We start from the raw sequence: 15,572 nt of genomic DNA, 5'->3' as shown, positions 1-15,572 counted from the left end.
TGGCTACATCGGCACCCTTATTTCAGATGCGCTTCTCAATGAAGGAAGGTGAAGAGTTAGGCCCTGCAAGGCACCATATCCCTTTTACTAACCTTAGTCTGACTGCTGTTTTTAACTTTTATTTGTCTGACCACAACCTCCCACAACCTTTCATATTCACTTGCTTCTTGTGGAGGGTCTTACTTTTAACGCGTAAACTGAAAATCACATCACTTGACCTGTTTTCACAAATCCCTCGGTCACTTCGGGGTCTGGAAACGCACTGCGCTCTCGACCACTAAATAGTGCCTTTGTGCAAAAATATAAAAAAGCACTCAGAACAGCTGTAATGGGGGGGTTTCCTCAATCATCGATGCAAGTCAGGAGAGGGAATCGAGAGGCGAGAGAGTCACATTTGGGGAACCGTTGCTGAGAAATACCACTTACTTCTACGTATTTCAATAATTTAATGGCATTCTGATCGGTATCGTTTTTACAAGCACTGCAAAAATCTACGACAAACTTTGTACTCAAACTGACCAAATAAATAAAACGTCTTGATTCTCGGATCAACTTTAGTGCTAAGGCCCGAGTCGTACATTCAACCAACATGCTTTGGAAGCAACAACAAACTCTGGATATACAAGGAGACCTAAGTCTTTCCATGCAATGTGAAATGTCTTATTTCTACAATACCACTCAAACAGTTCATCACCTAAAATAAACCTCCATCTCCTGTGTATCCCGGGTGGTAATTTAACCCTGAGAGTGTACATGTGGACCCGAAGGGATCCATTTGTACACCCTCGGGAGTTAAACTAACGCTCTCGGAGTTAAATTAACGCTCTCGGAGTTAAATTAACACTCTCGGAGTTAAATTAACACTCTCGGAGTTAAATTAACACTCAGGATTTTACTGTGAATTGCAGGAATCTCTTATGGAAAGTGTCCCAGAATGCCCCTCGTATGTGTAGTGGCCTTCTGCAACCCTTTATAATAAGGATTACATGACGCTGTCGAGTCCTCCATCCACTGTGGATGTAACGTGGTTCTCCGTACAAACCCTCGGACAAGATTTAACAGATAAACACTCCTGTCAGGGTTGTTCATGCCGTGACGGTGGCAGCTGAAGAAAACATCTCGATTTGAATTATTCTCCCCGTCGTGCATGTCCATCTTTTTCTCTCCTGTCTCTTTTTGCATACACACACACACACACACACACACACACACACACACACACACACACACACACACACACACACACTGATACAGTGTAAGCGTTGCATTTTTACATCCTCTATCTTTATCTTCACAGGAAACACTGGCAGAAAGAAGGACGGGGGGGGGGGGCGGGGCGGGGGGGGGGGGCGGCTATATGGTTTGCTGACATAGCTCCATCGTCTGAAGACAGGCGCCAGCCAACCCGGTGATTCATTCATTCAGTGTCGAAGACATCCGCTTCCTCTACGTACACAAACTTTATCGCCCTTATTCAAACACTCACGCTTGAGTCAATATCGTAATTGATGTGGTTGTTGTTTTGTTTTCTCTTCTACTCCTCTTCTTGTCCTCAGGTGCACAGTGCTCAGTGTGGAGGTCCTGCCCTCGCGGGCCCCGTGGCACGGTCTGGTACTGTGTCTGCGGGGTAAGCCGGAGGGGAGGAATCTCCGTGTCTGTTTGTGTGCCAGGCAGGCCAAACGTTCCCATCCTGTCCCGGGGCCCTCGGTGTGCGCTCCTCCGCGATGGAGGAGCCCAAACGTTCCAGTTAGGATTTTTTCGTGCGTGTGTGTTTTCCTACAGTCCGTCCGTCCATCCCCGGTTGTGTTTTCATCCTTTCGTGGCGTCGGCGGCGAGGTTTTCTAGGAGGGTCCTGTAAATGTCCGAGCGGAGGAACCGCGGGTACGAGTCTCTCTCCATCAGCCCGTAGACTATCTTCTGGGCGTCGTCGAAGGAGTGCAGAGTGGGCGTTTTGACGTTCCTCTTGATCTGCTCTCTGGTGTGGTAGTCGATGTTGATCTGGAATGACACGATAGATAACAGGATGGGTGCCGGAGTCTGGAGCCGTGTTGTTAGGCCACACAGATGTTTGGGTAAATGGGTTTTTCTCCACACTAAGTCTACATTAGACTAGCTTTTCAGCAGTCCTCCATGGAAATGTTACTGTACCATCTGAGAAAACAGTGCACACACGTGTGTTTGTGTGTGTGTGTATACTATATGTGTTAGTGTGTGTGTGTGTGTTCATGTCAAGCGAGACTGAGGAGAAAAGAAAGGAGGAGTGTGCATCTGGGTGCATGTGTTGGAGAGAGAGCGTATTTTGGGAAGGTAGCTGTTTTCATCCCTATTCAGAATACCTCTTTGGGAGATTCCGCCTTGATGAACTGCTCGTATATCTTCTTGGCCCTCGACGACATCCGGAAGGACGACTTTATTTTCTTGTAGTCCTCACAGGTTAGCCAAAACTCTATGTTCTCATCGCTGAACTCAGATTTCAGAAAAGTGCGGAAGGTGGCCAGGCCATCTGTGCAAAGCGTGAAAGATAACACCGGTAAACCCCACAAGAAGCTCCGTTTGGTTATTCTTCAAAAGCACCATTAGTGTTTTTTTTTCTCCTAGTATCGTCCTCCCTGAGGATGAGGTACCTACATTTAGACTCCAGTAGCCTCTCCAGTGACTGTGACCATTGTTGGGTGTCTTCTAAACTTAGCCTGCTGGGAGAGAATGCAACGCGGATTACTCAACCCACATCAAATTCGGGTAAAACAGAAACCAGCGAGCAGTGTGATGCGGCGATGCAAGAACGGTTTTTAATCACGAAGCTCTTGCAGATGTTGTTAGCAAATTCTTGAACTATCCTCAGAAAAAAAAGAAAAAGAAAGAGGGTCAAAATTTGGGCATGCGTGTGCTGCGCCAAAGCAAACATGGTGTCCCAAGTTCATTTGAATCCTCTCAAAATGCCATAGATGGAAATGATTGGAGCAGGCTGGCTTTTTCCAACACTGAAATGTATGCAAAACACTCAATAAGTCTCTATTTACCTCTCCGAGCTCGAGGAGTGGGAGAACATGCACTGGAGTCGGCACATGAAGTTCTTTCCACTGTGCAGAGATAAGAATTATATTAATACATCCGTCCTGGATTTACTGCTGTATATTTAGTTTCAAGTGAAGTATGTCGGGTATTAAGTAATTAGAAAAGAGGGCGTGTGGCGGCTACGGAGCGCCAGATAACGTCGCCTTCGCCCTATTTTCAGAAGATATTACCATGAAGCATCCACATGTAGTCACTCTATTTACAGTACATACAGTATCCACTGAAATGATGCATTCTGCATGAGCGCCCCTGTGGCGTTTTCACCTTTCACTGGTCTAAAAGGCTTGCTGAGATGTCAACTAAGATCAGTTCGCTCAATTGTTTAAAGTTTGTTTAATTGTTTAAAGACCGTTAACGATGAAACTTTGACTCACATGTTCCTGTTTCTCTTCCTGTCATCTCTGTCCATGATGGAGCGCTGCTGTGTGTTGGGCGGCTCCACGGTTAGGCTGGGCATGGTTTTGTTAAGTCCACGGCGCTCCGGCTGCCCGTCCTGGACATGCTGTGGCTGAGAGACACTCAGGAGGTTCCCCTCCACCACGGGCCTTTTTATATACGCAGGTCTTCTGCTGCTCAGGGCTGCTGGAATACATCAACCCAGAGAGAGAGAGAGAGAGAGAGAGAGAGAGAGAGAGAGAGAGAGAGAGAGAGAGAGAGAGAGAGAGAGCTGAGAAAGGAAGGGACCCCTCCTCCTCCACCTCCTCCTCTTCCACCCCTCCTTCTCTTTCCTCTTCAGCTGCCTCTTTGTTAGGAAGGACCATGCAAAGCGTATTTACCCCACTACGTCTGCCATATCCCTCCTTTCTTTCTTTGTTTGTTTTCTTTCCCCCCCCCCCCCCCTCTTTCCGGGCTCCTTACCTCCCTTCCTTCTTTTGTCTGTCTGCAGCGCTGGTGAGCTCTGCCCGGCTGAAAGCCTGCTGTGTTAAAATTATTTTTAGTGCCGGGACGCACAGATGCAAATGACAGTAACGGTGACCGTCATAGGCAAATTGTGACCTCTGCTCAGCCGTGCACGGGCACCCTGTTGACACACGGCGGCCGTGATGCCGGAGCTCTCGGACCCGAACCGAGAGCTTGCCTCCTACAGTCGGAGAGAGAGAGAGAGAGAGAGAGACGCTCGGGTTTTTCCTTCCCGCCAGTTGTGTGCGAATCCTCTCTGACGTGACACTGCAGCTCTTTGAGAAAGGGGAAGCGGCAAATGGATTGCAACAGCTCAGCGTGGCTGCAGGAAATGAGCAAGATTGTCAGGATTTATCACATTGTGACCATTCCCTTGTTTCAGCTGCGAAACTATTACTTTATTGACCAACACCTCCCACACACAGTTATATAATAGATGCAAAGCCTGTGTGTGCATGTGTGTGTGTGTGTGTCCATGTGTGTGTGTGTGTGGAAGCAAGAGGAAGAGATAGAGAGAATCAAGCATCCGTTCTAATTCATGAGAACTTATATCTGTGCGTTTTTGATAACACTTTAATCATTTTTTTTTTTTAGTCTTCATTTAAAAACCCTTTCTTACTACTGCCTGACCAGGGTCGGCCAATTGCAGATGTCCCTGGAAATGTTTGCAGAAGTAAGCTCGGCAACTCCTAAGCCGCCACGAGATTACAGCGTTGGTGCGAGAGAGATAAATCCTGGTTTCGGTACAGGTTTTACTTTCATCGAGGAAACGCGGTAGTCTCGGTGTCGCTGTCTTGACCTGATCATCTATGGACCTCGTGTGTGCTAGAGAAAGTACCAACTTTTCAGCTTCTTTTTTCTTTTTTTTTGCCGCTGTACCCAGTATGGGCTGTACACACCCCTTAACAATCATACTTTCCTTACCGGTGGGACGGGGGGGGGGTCTGCAAGGGGGGAGATTTAGGTGGTAATTTAAGATTCTCTACAGGAGCACTTTTAGTATCTGAAAATGGTCAGCTCTTTTAACACCACATACCACTTGGTGGCCCGGGCTGCCCCGCCGCTGCCCTTTTGCTTGGCTGCACTGATGCAGCTCTCCCAAGTTTTGCCCAAAGACGGGTGTAAGCAGTGAACCGTGGCGGTGAGCAAACAGGACTTAAACATGAGGATCCTCACTCTCGCTTTCAAAAAACTGTTTCTCTGGGTTAGGTTTTATCTAAAGGCCGAGACGGCCCGGGAGCTTCAGGGAGACGTTAACAAGCATGGACAAAGCGTATGAACAAAGTTCCTCATGTATGACTCTTGAGTAACACCGTGCCACAAGGAGTAATGCACCATACATTACTCACTTCCCGTTTGTTGCCGTGGCAACTGTGTTGGGCCACGAGAAAACAGCCACAGATTGTGTGCGAGGAAAAGCCGGCCATGCGATGCAGAAGAGGTGTGACCTCTGTCAGCTATCGGGAACATTGCCGTTGCACCCGGCAGATCCACAGTGACGTTCGTCATCAAAATAACTCCCCAGTGGTACCGTGAGTGGTACTCGGCGGTAACAGAAGTACATTTACCAGAGTAAATTCTGGAGTTACTCTTCAAATAAACCCCTCTGGGAGGCCTGTGCCTAACCCGCGTTGATGTGTGCGCATGAAAGTCGGAGAACAGATGTCGGCCCCATAGGTTCTGCTCGAGTCCAAAACCTCGTATCACCCTCGGATAGCTTTCCATTTAAGACACTTTGTGCGGAATGTAATAATAGCATAACAATAATAACAATAGGCTGAGTTTTTGTCTTACATCCTGCGGCGCTAGACGTTGTCAACGGAAGAGGTTTGAGCATCAAAGAAGGTTGAATCAGTTCATCTGGACACAACGTTTAACATTCTATCCAGATGAACTGGATACAACGTTATCCAGTTGAACTGGATACAGCAATTAACGTTGTGTCCAGATGAACTCATTCAACCTTCTTTGATTTTCTCACCTGGCTTATTATTGAGCATGCGTCAAGACAAGAGGTTTGGGCGGTTTTCATATTTTTCCAAAAGTTGACATCAACATGTCTTTGATCTGTTCTCCATGGAAATTTGATTTAAATGGTAATTAGCATTTACCGTGGGCACATCTAAATTTGACCCTGTGTTTGAAGTGAAGGGTAAGGCTAGATATCAACTTTGCACTGTTTGTCCATGGCCTCGGGTTGAGAGTACCTAAGAACAAAGTAAGTAAACACAAGTACCGTACTGGGGTACCAATGTGAGCTGCTCCTCTGCAACCATTTCCATTCTATAGATACTTTTAAACATCTTTCAAAGATAAAATCTCACTGTTTTTGCGCCATCACATGTACTAGTTTGATAAAAGGAAGTCTTCACAGAAGTATGGAACAAGTTTACTAAGAAATGGGTTGACCATCAGCCCGTTTAACTGCACGCTCATACGTTTAGGGTCGGGTGAGGTGATATATGAGGGGAACCTACTGTTTTTTTTTTCTTCTTCTTGTTTATGATGCCGCTTATGGGTGTTGGAGTGGTTATCCCCCCATCATCCACTTTTTCTACGTAATGTCTTTTACGTGAGTAGCAAAATACAGGAGGGACTTTTATCAAAGTAATACTTTAGCAGGGCATATCTAATTGTATTTCACTAAAATATCTGTGTGTGGGTGATGAGATTATTCTCCGGACAAGAGCCCACATTCAGTCTGATTTGTCACGCATCAGGTTGTCTGATGACTCCAATCCACCAGCCAGTGTTCTAGGTCAGACCACGGAGATATTCTTAGCTTCCTCGGTATGCCTTTTTAAGGAACAATTTCAGGAATAAGGCCATTTACAGAATCGAGTCATGGGTGGCAGCCGTCGTTTTTTTTTTTTTTCCCCTACGTTGTGACCCTTCTCACTGGCTCGGGGGACTCATCTCCCCCACCTAATTAGTGGAGTACTTACATCCATCACACTGAGCAGACGCCCTGCGTGGTCAGACCGTGGAAACCTTTGACTAATGCCTGTCCTCCACAGGAAAGTATAAATATAAGCACACCGTTTTGACGTATTGCCCACCACAGACGTATATCTCAGTGATAATTTATCCAGTTGGGAATAAAGTAGTTGTGAAAGCCTAAAGCTGTCAAGTCAGGTCCAAGTCAGGGCACATTTTATACAGCCTTAAATCGCAATTCAGTCCCAGAGGGCTTTTCCGTCACATGCATTATCCGATAGATAAAGATATGATAGGTGCCAATGTGCCACACCTTCGATGGTGTTTTAAGGCCCCAACGTACTCTTCCAGGCAGCACTCCCCGCCCCCAACAGTTTCCTCCAATCACAGCACTGGTTAGGGTTAGGGTTAGGGTTAGCGCCAGTGCTGTGATTGGCTGAAACTGTAGGGGGCGGGGAGTGCCTTCCATGCAGCGCTGCCTTGAAGAGTACGTTGGGGCCTTAAAACACCATCGAGCGTGCCACACACCCCTTTCCGTGCAGACCCGGATGAGGAAAACATGGGGATCGGCGATTCAAATCCCTGTGTTACCTCCACCTTGGTCAGGGCGTCCCTACAGACACAACTGGCCGTGTCTGCGGTTGGGAAGCCGGATGTGGGTATGTGTCCTGGTCGCTGCACTAGCGCCTCTCCTGGGCAGTCGGGGCGCCTGTGCGGGCTGGAGGAGGGAATAGCGTGATCCTCCCACGCGCTACGTCCCCCTGGCGAAACTCCTCACTTGTCAGGTGAAAAGAAGCGGCTGGCGACCCCTCATGTATCGGAGGAGGCATGTGGTAGTCTGCAGCCCTCCCCGGATCGGCAGAGGGGGTGGAGCAGGGACCGGGACTGCTCAGAAAATAGGGTAATTGGCCAAGTACGACTAGGGGGGGAAATGAGAAAAAAATAAACAAACAAACAAACAAACAAACAAACAACTAACTGACTAACTAAATAACCAACTAAATAAATAAATAAGCAAACATTGTGCACAGATGAACTGATTTCCTTACCTGGATTATTGAGCGTGCATCAAGACAACTCCAGTGGAAGTCGTAACAACAACAGTGTGTGTACTGTGATGCATGTGTTGTAAAGTTGTGAAGAAAGAGAGATGGAAAACGTTCCCACAGTACTTTTAATTTTGACAGTGATGGCTACGAAACATGCAGGCGGGGGGGGGGGGGGGGTCACATCTCTTATCCCTCTGAACGCCACTTGCGGACATACTGCACCTTACCGGAAAACTCCAGTCTATCAACCACGTCTACCCTCATCCACAACCATCCAAGTAACACAGCCCAGTTCACCAAGTGACTTTACTTTTCCACATGACTTCTCAATTCTTCAGCATGACTATCACATTCATTAATCACTGCTCCAATGTACTCTTTACCATTTTATCACATTTACAAATACCCCCCACCCCCGAACCCACAAAAAAAAAACACATGAAGGAATTTTTTTTTTTCCGTTGGAGGGGAAGAACAAATTTTCTCAGTCTCAGCGTTCTCAGTGTTTCACTGTGATGATAAACATCAACAACAGAAATAAAATAACGCTTTTAAGCAGAACAACAATAGCAAAGCTATGTACGGCCAGATCTGGTCATCATCTATACTTGGCGTGGGGAAAAGTCAAGTAAAACCCTGGGCTTTACCTCTTACACAGTACAACACATTTTGCTTATTCAGCAACTTTCTGAAGCACAAGACTTGCCAAAAAGTGATCATGGTCCTGATGCAGGCTGTTAAAGTCTAATACCCGAATGTGCCCACTTTATACCCCACTGAGATCCTATTATAACAAGATGAAATGGTGAAATTGAGGATTTGTCTTGGGCCTAAAGTCTGTTATGAATGCAGTCTATCACTTTCGGGTATTGGACTTTTGACATATGCAAATGTTTGGTTAGTACCACAAAAGAAAAAAAGGAAAATTTTGAGGAAGTACAAGCAACCATCTACCAGCAGGTTGTTATACAAATATATTTTAGTGGACTCAGTCATCATGTCATGGCTACATGTGCCACATGCTCCTGGTTTTGCGTGTCAGACTCAAATAGTTGTCGGAGTGGAGGAACCTGGGACAGGAGTCTCTTTCCATGAGCTGGTAAACATGTCTCTGGGCTTCATCAAAGCAGGAGCTACTTGGCTTCACCAAGGACTTCTTTATCTTCTCTCTTACATGGTGGTCAACATTAATCTGGAGGGATGAAACACATAAAACACACTCTTATTAGCTGTACAGATTACTGAGGGTGACACGGGAGTGGATTTTCAACCCTGTTCCTTTTCTTAGTTTGTTCTGCGGCACAGTTTCTTGTTCACACCATGTGGCCAGTAGGAACCAGCCACCTCAGCAGATAAGAGAGAATAAAGAAATTATAAGACGAGGTCAAAACCTAGTATACAGCTGAACTGTGCATGGACTGCAGAACACATTTCGAGTTGGTGGGGCCCATCAGCCCCCCCCCCCCACGCACACACAAAGCCACCACCCCCACCCCCTCGCTCCCCGACTTTGAACCGACTTGACTTCTGCAGCCACTTTTATGATCATTACGATATTACAGCTAACACATAATTAAGACAATAAAGCAGGGGTGTCAAACTCCAGGCCTCGAGGGCTGCAGTGTCTGCAAGTATTTGTTGCAACCGTGCACTACACCACCTGATTTAACTAATTAGCTCACCTCCTGGATCAAGGAGGGAAAGGAACTAGTTTAATCAGGTGGTGTACTGCATGGTTGCAATAAATACCTGCAGACACTGCGGCCCTCGAGGCCTGGAGTTTGACACCCCTGCACTAAAGAATAAATCCTATCATATAGAATTTAAAAAGAAACGTCAAACCCACCACTGCCCTTTAAATATTGCGGAAGAACTGTCTCTGTCTTGCTGGATGAAGTCCCTGGCAATCCCCCAAACATCTACTTTTACCAAAAAAACTTCCTCACGGCAGTCCCCTTACCAACTTTTGTTGGCATTGACCTGAAAAAAATCTGTTATTTTTTCACTAAAAACTAACTAGATAACCAAAGAACGAAGTGGCGGTTTAATATTAACTTCATGAAGGGAGCAGCGTTGGTGTGGGAAAATTCGATTCAAGTCACGTGACACAGTTAGCCAATACATTGGCTACGGAGGCCAATGCGTGAGCCACTAGTCCACAGGTGGGGTAAGGGGAGCCCAGAAGGTTCTTGGACCACAGAGAGGGGTGCTTTGATGGTTGCGGCTTACCGTCCGGAGTTGAAGGAGCAGACAATTTTGGACCACCTTTACCAGGTCATTCCCCGTGGGGAGTCAGCAGTATGGTGCTGCTCAGATGCAACGCAAGCTGCCGACCGAGGGGACACGTTGCTCCATCTCGCAATCTCAACCGCCATCACTCTGTTGCCACCTGTGTACATGGTTTGGCTAGGCACTCCCAGCCACATCCTTGGCCTGTAACTGCCACCATTCCATAACACCACAGGGAGGAAGCAAGGGGCTTGCACAAGAAAAGGATTAGGGTGAGAGTGTGGGTGCACAGTCCTTACTCCCACCACTTTTGCTCCGCCAGACAGACTTCCAGTGGCATGAGGAGCTCATGACGGCCTATGTCTGGCTGGAGCTGCAAGGGACCGCCGGTGGTCCGTTCTGCTGGACTCCGCCTGTGTCTATCCCCGGCTGCAGATTTGAGCTCAGGGATTACTACCCTAGCCATCGTCCCTCCCAAGGTTTACCCACGTGGCAGTGGGGCAGTGGTTGGTGAAAACACCTCTAGAGACCACTGCAGCACCGACAGCCCCTACTACTGATTTAGCCAGGGGTCGCGAAACCCAAGTTACTGTGGGCTGCCCACAGGGAGGCATGGTAGGAGCCTTGGTGCATCTTGGTACTTACGCATGCACAAACACACACACACACACAAAGTTAATGTAAATTAAACACTATGAAATGCCAACAGGGAATACTGGCCCGAATTTTTCTTAACCCTCTAATGCACACATGTTTGGACCATGATAGAAATCATTCTACATAATTTCTTGGTCCATTTTGTGACATTTTATTGATAAAACTTTTTTTTTGGACGATGGTGTCTTTGCCCCTCCATCACCGGGGCATACTACAATTGTTAGGGGACACACACTGAAAGGCGACCTCGCACTACTGAACATCTGTTCTGAGGCTCCAGACCGCTCGAGCTCTGCTTGTAGCTGCACACCGAGTGTCTTTTCCGGCTGCGCTCCCCAACGACCCGCTGCAACGATCCAGCCTTGCTGGAGCCTTCCTGATCCACTTCTAAAAGCAGTTCTGTGCTGTGAAACAGAGGTGTACATTACACTTCTTGCACATCACTTTGGGTGTTCCTTCGCACCCAGGAACCCTGCATCTTCCGTTCTTGTCATGTTATCTGCTAGTGTGAAGTAATACTTGTCTAAGGGGACTTCCTGGTTAGGGATGGGAGCCGTGGGCCCCTGCTTCCTCCTCCCCTTATCAGCGACAAAAAGAAAAAAAAAGAATTTCTGAACATGCAAAATAAATAAACTTCATAAAACCGGACAAAAGGCTTCTCTACACCTTCACACACACACCTTCACACACACACCTTCACACACACACACACACACACACACACACACACACACACACACACACACACACACACACACACACACACACACACTTGTGGTGAGTTATCTGTTCAGTGTCAGAGGTGTTGTTTGATTTGTCATAACTGTTTTAACACACCCTGTATGAACAGAGCCAACTCTCAGGCGGTAGATGGGGTGCGGCCCTGAGACTCTTTATTGAAAGCTAGCTTGCTTGCTAGCTAGCTTGCTAGCATGCATATATTGCTGCTGGGTGACCTTTTGAAAACTGACCAGCTGACACCCTGAAAATTCATTGTCATCAAATCAGGGTATTAGTTTATGTAATGTATAACCTGACTGGTTTTCTGAACCAGTTTAAATATGCTGACAACTAGTTTCTCAAGGGGCTGCGGTCATATTTTCACAACAACAGCAGTTAACATGTTTAACGTTATTTTTAATATTATTAACAGCTGTTGACTTTAAATTTAAAACCTTCATGTAAAAATGACGAAATTGCAAAGTATAACTTTCTTTGGACTGGATCTTTAAGTTTGTTCCAAAGAATAAAAAATAAAATCAAAGGGCGGCATCAAGTTTGTGCAATGGCCTACTTTTGGAAGTCAGTCTGTCGAACTCGGTACCAACTTTTAAAATGCTAATGCCGGGCGGCATATTGAGCAAGTACATATATTCATCTAGTTTTAAAGATAGTATTACACTTCATTTTACTCATCTGTCTCTCTTCGTGTCTATTTTGTTATTCGACCCATAATATCTTACTCTTGTCTCATGTATTGTACTGTACATTATTCTACGACATTTCATCTATTTTGTCTTCGCTATGTTTGTGGCTTGCAATGCACTTTGTAAATCCTGATAACAGGAGTGCAACATAAATAAAAAAGGAAAGAAAGAAAGCCACTTTATTTTGTCATTGTACGGTCACAACGAAATTAGTCCTCTGCATGTAACCCATCCTATTGTACTGGAGCAGTGGGCAGCTGCAGCACCCGGGGGACCAACTCCAGTTCTTCTTTCCATTGCCTTGCTCAGGGGCACAGACAGGAGTATTAACCCTAACACGCATGTCTTTTTGATGGTGGGAGGAAACCGGAGTACCCGGAGGAAACCCACACAGACACACAGAGAACGTGCAAAGTCCACACAGCAAGGACCTGGGACAGCCTGGGGTTCGAACCCAGGACTTTCTTGCTCTGCGGCAACAGCGCTAACCACAGAGCAAGAGGCAACAGTGGTTAGCACTGTTGCTAACCTCTGCCTCTTGCAGTGGTTAGCAACATGGTTAGCAACACGTTTAGCAACACCATGCCACCCATGATCATTATTTTCATCAACTAACAATTACCAGGTAAACATGGGTACATATCTGGGCTTGTGAACAGAGGTTTGTTGGTTTTAAATCTTAAATCCACCCATGAAAATGTCTGTCATCTCCTGCTGACATGACCTTGAGCGAGGAGGTCAACCACACACTGCTCCAGAGGTGTGAAGCGGCACATTGTTGAATATGGTGTATAACGCACAAGTGGGCCCAGTCAACTTTACCCGAACAAATATTTTCTTTCACGATGCTGAAGGTTGAACAGATGACACTACTAATGTAAAATATAAAAAGGTTTTCGAGACTGTCATCTCTTTTCCAGTCCAGTTTCACAAACACGCTATTCATATACAATGTTTTTTCAAGTCCCAAAATACATGGCTTGGCAATGTATTGCTGAATGAGGATATAATTGAGGACATCTGCTCAGATCCTCTGTAAGCCCTGATTTTCAACACGGATTCCGTCGCTTGTGGCCTTCCAGATACGGCGTTTCACATGACAAGTGGCGGCAATATGGCATAGCGCAGATGGAACCATTGCTTTCCAATGAAGAGAGCACTGATGCTCAGCTCACCGCGATGCGGGACCTCGGTGGAGTTCACCGCCCAAATCTGGCATTGCAGAGCTCCACTAAAAGTTCAACGTTGCCGAAGTCTGACCCTGCTGTAGCTTACAGTGCAGTAGTGTAACTGCAAGTGAACTGTGGTATATTTGAATGATATGTGGGCGACAGAACTAAATAGGGCATCGGTGGCAGAAAAAAGAGAGTAGATTAGCGCCAAGTTGTATTTTTTCACGTTTTCCTTTATTTTCACCACTCTCTCCTTCTATACTTCCATTCCTGCACGTCCATGATTATGTAACTACTAGATTGTATTACCACACCGCTCATTGTGTGCAGCACTCTGTGGTGAGATACTGAGATAACGCCTCTGACACTTGTCACGTGAAACGGCCCTTACCCTGACCTTAACCAGGCCAGACACCTTCATGAGCTGAACCATATCTAATCATATCTAACGTGACATGCTTCGCATTCATGTGACAGAACGCTGGTAGACCATGAGTTTTGGCAGCCGCGAATACGTTGTACTCAGACATTCTGTGTGTGAAGAAGAGCGGGTTGCTCCTTTTTTTTCCGGTTTTCTAATTCCCAAATGTATACCGACCTCCCGGAGTGCCGTAGGGTGGAGGAACTCCTGGTAGATCTCCTCAGCTTTCAAACACAGATCGCCAGGTGAGGCGATCCGCTTGAAGTCCTCACACGCCAGCCAGAACTCGACATTTTCTTCGCTGAACTCCGACCGCAGGAAGGAACGAAATGCTGCTAAGCACCCTGCATATGGGGCAAGAATTTGAAGTCAGAGCGGAGAAGCATTAGTCATTCAAATCTGACATTTGTGCACATTCACAAACAGTAGAATTGAACGTTTTAGATAACAATCACATGCCAACTATTTCTGGTTGGCTATCATGAACGATCCCGGCAAGATTTCACATGTTCCACGGAGACACTGAGTGAGACCACAAATCAATAACCATCATTGCAATATAATTCTATAACCGTATATGAGTTGTCATCTGTGACAAAGTGAGCGGTGGTTCCTACTTTTGTCTCTTAACAGATGTTCGAGAGAGGGCCGGAGTTTGTCATCTTCCGAACTGAAATAAATACAGAAGAAAAAAATAACAATAATTGATTTACACACTGAATAATTTCGTGGTGCAATTCATCAATATCCCAGTCAGCGCTGCGGCGTACCTGAGCTTCGAGGGATGAATGTCATTCTTTGTCCTCTGCACCAAGTTTAACCTGACGTTCTTCTCACCTTGCCTCCGGCTCAGAACAATATCAATCCTGCAGAAGAAAACAAGGTGAAAGCTAGTCGCCTATCCACCGCAGGAAATGACCGTGAAAATAAAGAATCGCAGAACCTGAGCCGATTCACTAAATCAGATCTGACTTTAAACACCATTGAAATTGTGAATACTACTTAATAACAGGCCCGAGACCAAGTTGTTTCAGCGTTGCAAGTCCACCAAATTTAAACAGCATTTAAATTTGATTGTCCCTATGGCTGTTTTGACTAGTATCACAGTGCTAAAACTATTCAGATATTGTCCTGGGAGTGGGCTCACCTTCTGCGTTGATTCACATTATCAATCAGATCCTTAAACTCGTAGCGGCAAATCTTTGAAAACAAAAGTTTGGGCATGTCGGCATTGCTGTAAAAGTCCTTCAAACTGTTGCAAGTTTTCCCGTGTTAGGGTCTTTGTAAATATTCCAGAGCATCTATCCAGCCTGCACGAGTTTCAGCCGAGGTGTGACCCTGTGACGCTGAGGGCATGCTGCTGCAGGTTTTAAATACCAGGCCCACATGAACACCCCTGAACGCACCTTTGACTCAGTTGCTGTTGGCATTGGCCCACTACTGGGAAATTCTCCTTCAGGTATCTGGTTTCTCCAATAGTCAGAGAGGGAAAAAACTTTATTTGTTTTCAGTCTGGGGTATGGGTTCTGCACAGTATGTAGCTTGTATAATGGTGAGCCTTGGTATATTTGTTAATCGCTGAAGCATTGCAATTAATGCACGTCTCGACCTGAAGATTTTCACCAAAGTTACCACCAAAACGTTCTTATTAAAGATGATATGGAGAAATCAAACTGTTCAATCAATCAAACTGTATTAATATAGC

General features: G+C 46.1%; 2 protein-coding genes across 6 annotated transcripts; both read right to left on the bottom strand.

Moving 5' to 3' along the window:
- Positions 1-428: 428 nt before the first annotated feature.
- Positions 429-4,217, bottom strand: LOC130109182 (regulator of G-protein signaling 21-like). 4 transcript variants are annotated; one of them, XM_056275942.1, is made up of 6 exons: positions 3,934-4,217; positions 3,450-3,657; positions 3,021-3,080; positions 2,629-2,690; positions 2,337-2,503; positions 429-1,998 (listed from the first exon to the last, which is right to left on the bottom strand). In XM_056275942.1, the coding sequence occupies exons 2-6, from the start codon at positions 3,530-3,532 to the stop codon at positions 1,810-1,812; spliced, it is 561 nt and encodes a 186-aa protein (XP_056131917.1). In that variant the 5' UTR covers positions 3,533-3,657; positions 3,934-4,217; the 3' UTR covers positions 429-1,809. The 4 variants fall into 4 exon arrangements, with proteins under 4 accessions (XP_056131917.1, XP_056131918.1, XP_056131919.1 ...); XM_056275943.1 differs by lacking the exon at positions 3,021-3,080 and having other exon boundaries at positions 2,629-2,693; XM_056275944.1 differs by lacking the exon at positions 3,021-3,080.
- Positions 4,218-8,068: 3,851 nt separating this feature from the next.
- On the bottom strand, positions 8,069-15,182 carry si:ch211-117l17.6 (regulator of G-protein signaling 21). 2 transcript variants are annotated; one of them, XM_056277304.1, is made up of 5 exons: positions 15,015-15,182; positions 14,638-14,733; positions 14,485-14,537; positions 14,045-14,211; positions 8,069-9,153 (listed from the first exon to the last, which is right to left on the bottom strand). In XM_056277304.1, exons 1-5 carry the CDS (start codon positions 15,089-15,091, stop codon positions 8,968-8,970), a joined length of 579 nt encoding a protein of 192 aa, XP_056133279.1. In that variant the 5' UTR covers positions 15,092-15,182; the 3' UTR covers positions 8,069-8,967. The 2 variants fall into 2 exon arrangements, with proteins under 2 accessions (XP_056133279.1, XP_056133280.1); XM_056277305.1 differs by lacking the exon at positions 14,485-14,537 and having other exon boundaries at positions 14,585-14,733.
- Positions 15,183-15,572: the final 390 nt, after the last annotated feature.

The sequence above is a fragment of the Lampris incognitus genome, chromosome 3 (genome assembly GCF_029633865.1).
Source record: "Lampris incognitus isolate fLamInc1 chromosome 3, fLamInc1.hap2, whole genome shotgun sequence".
NCBI classification, from domain to species: domain Eukaryota; kingdom Metazoa; phylum Chordata; class Actinopteri; order Lampriformes; family Lampridae; genus Lampris; species Lampris incognitus.
This window is presented reverse-complemented; position numbering and strand designations above follow the sequence as displayed.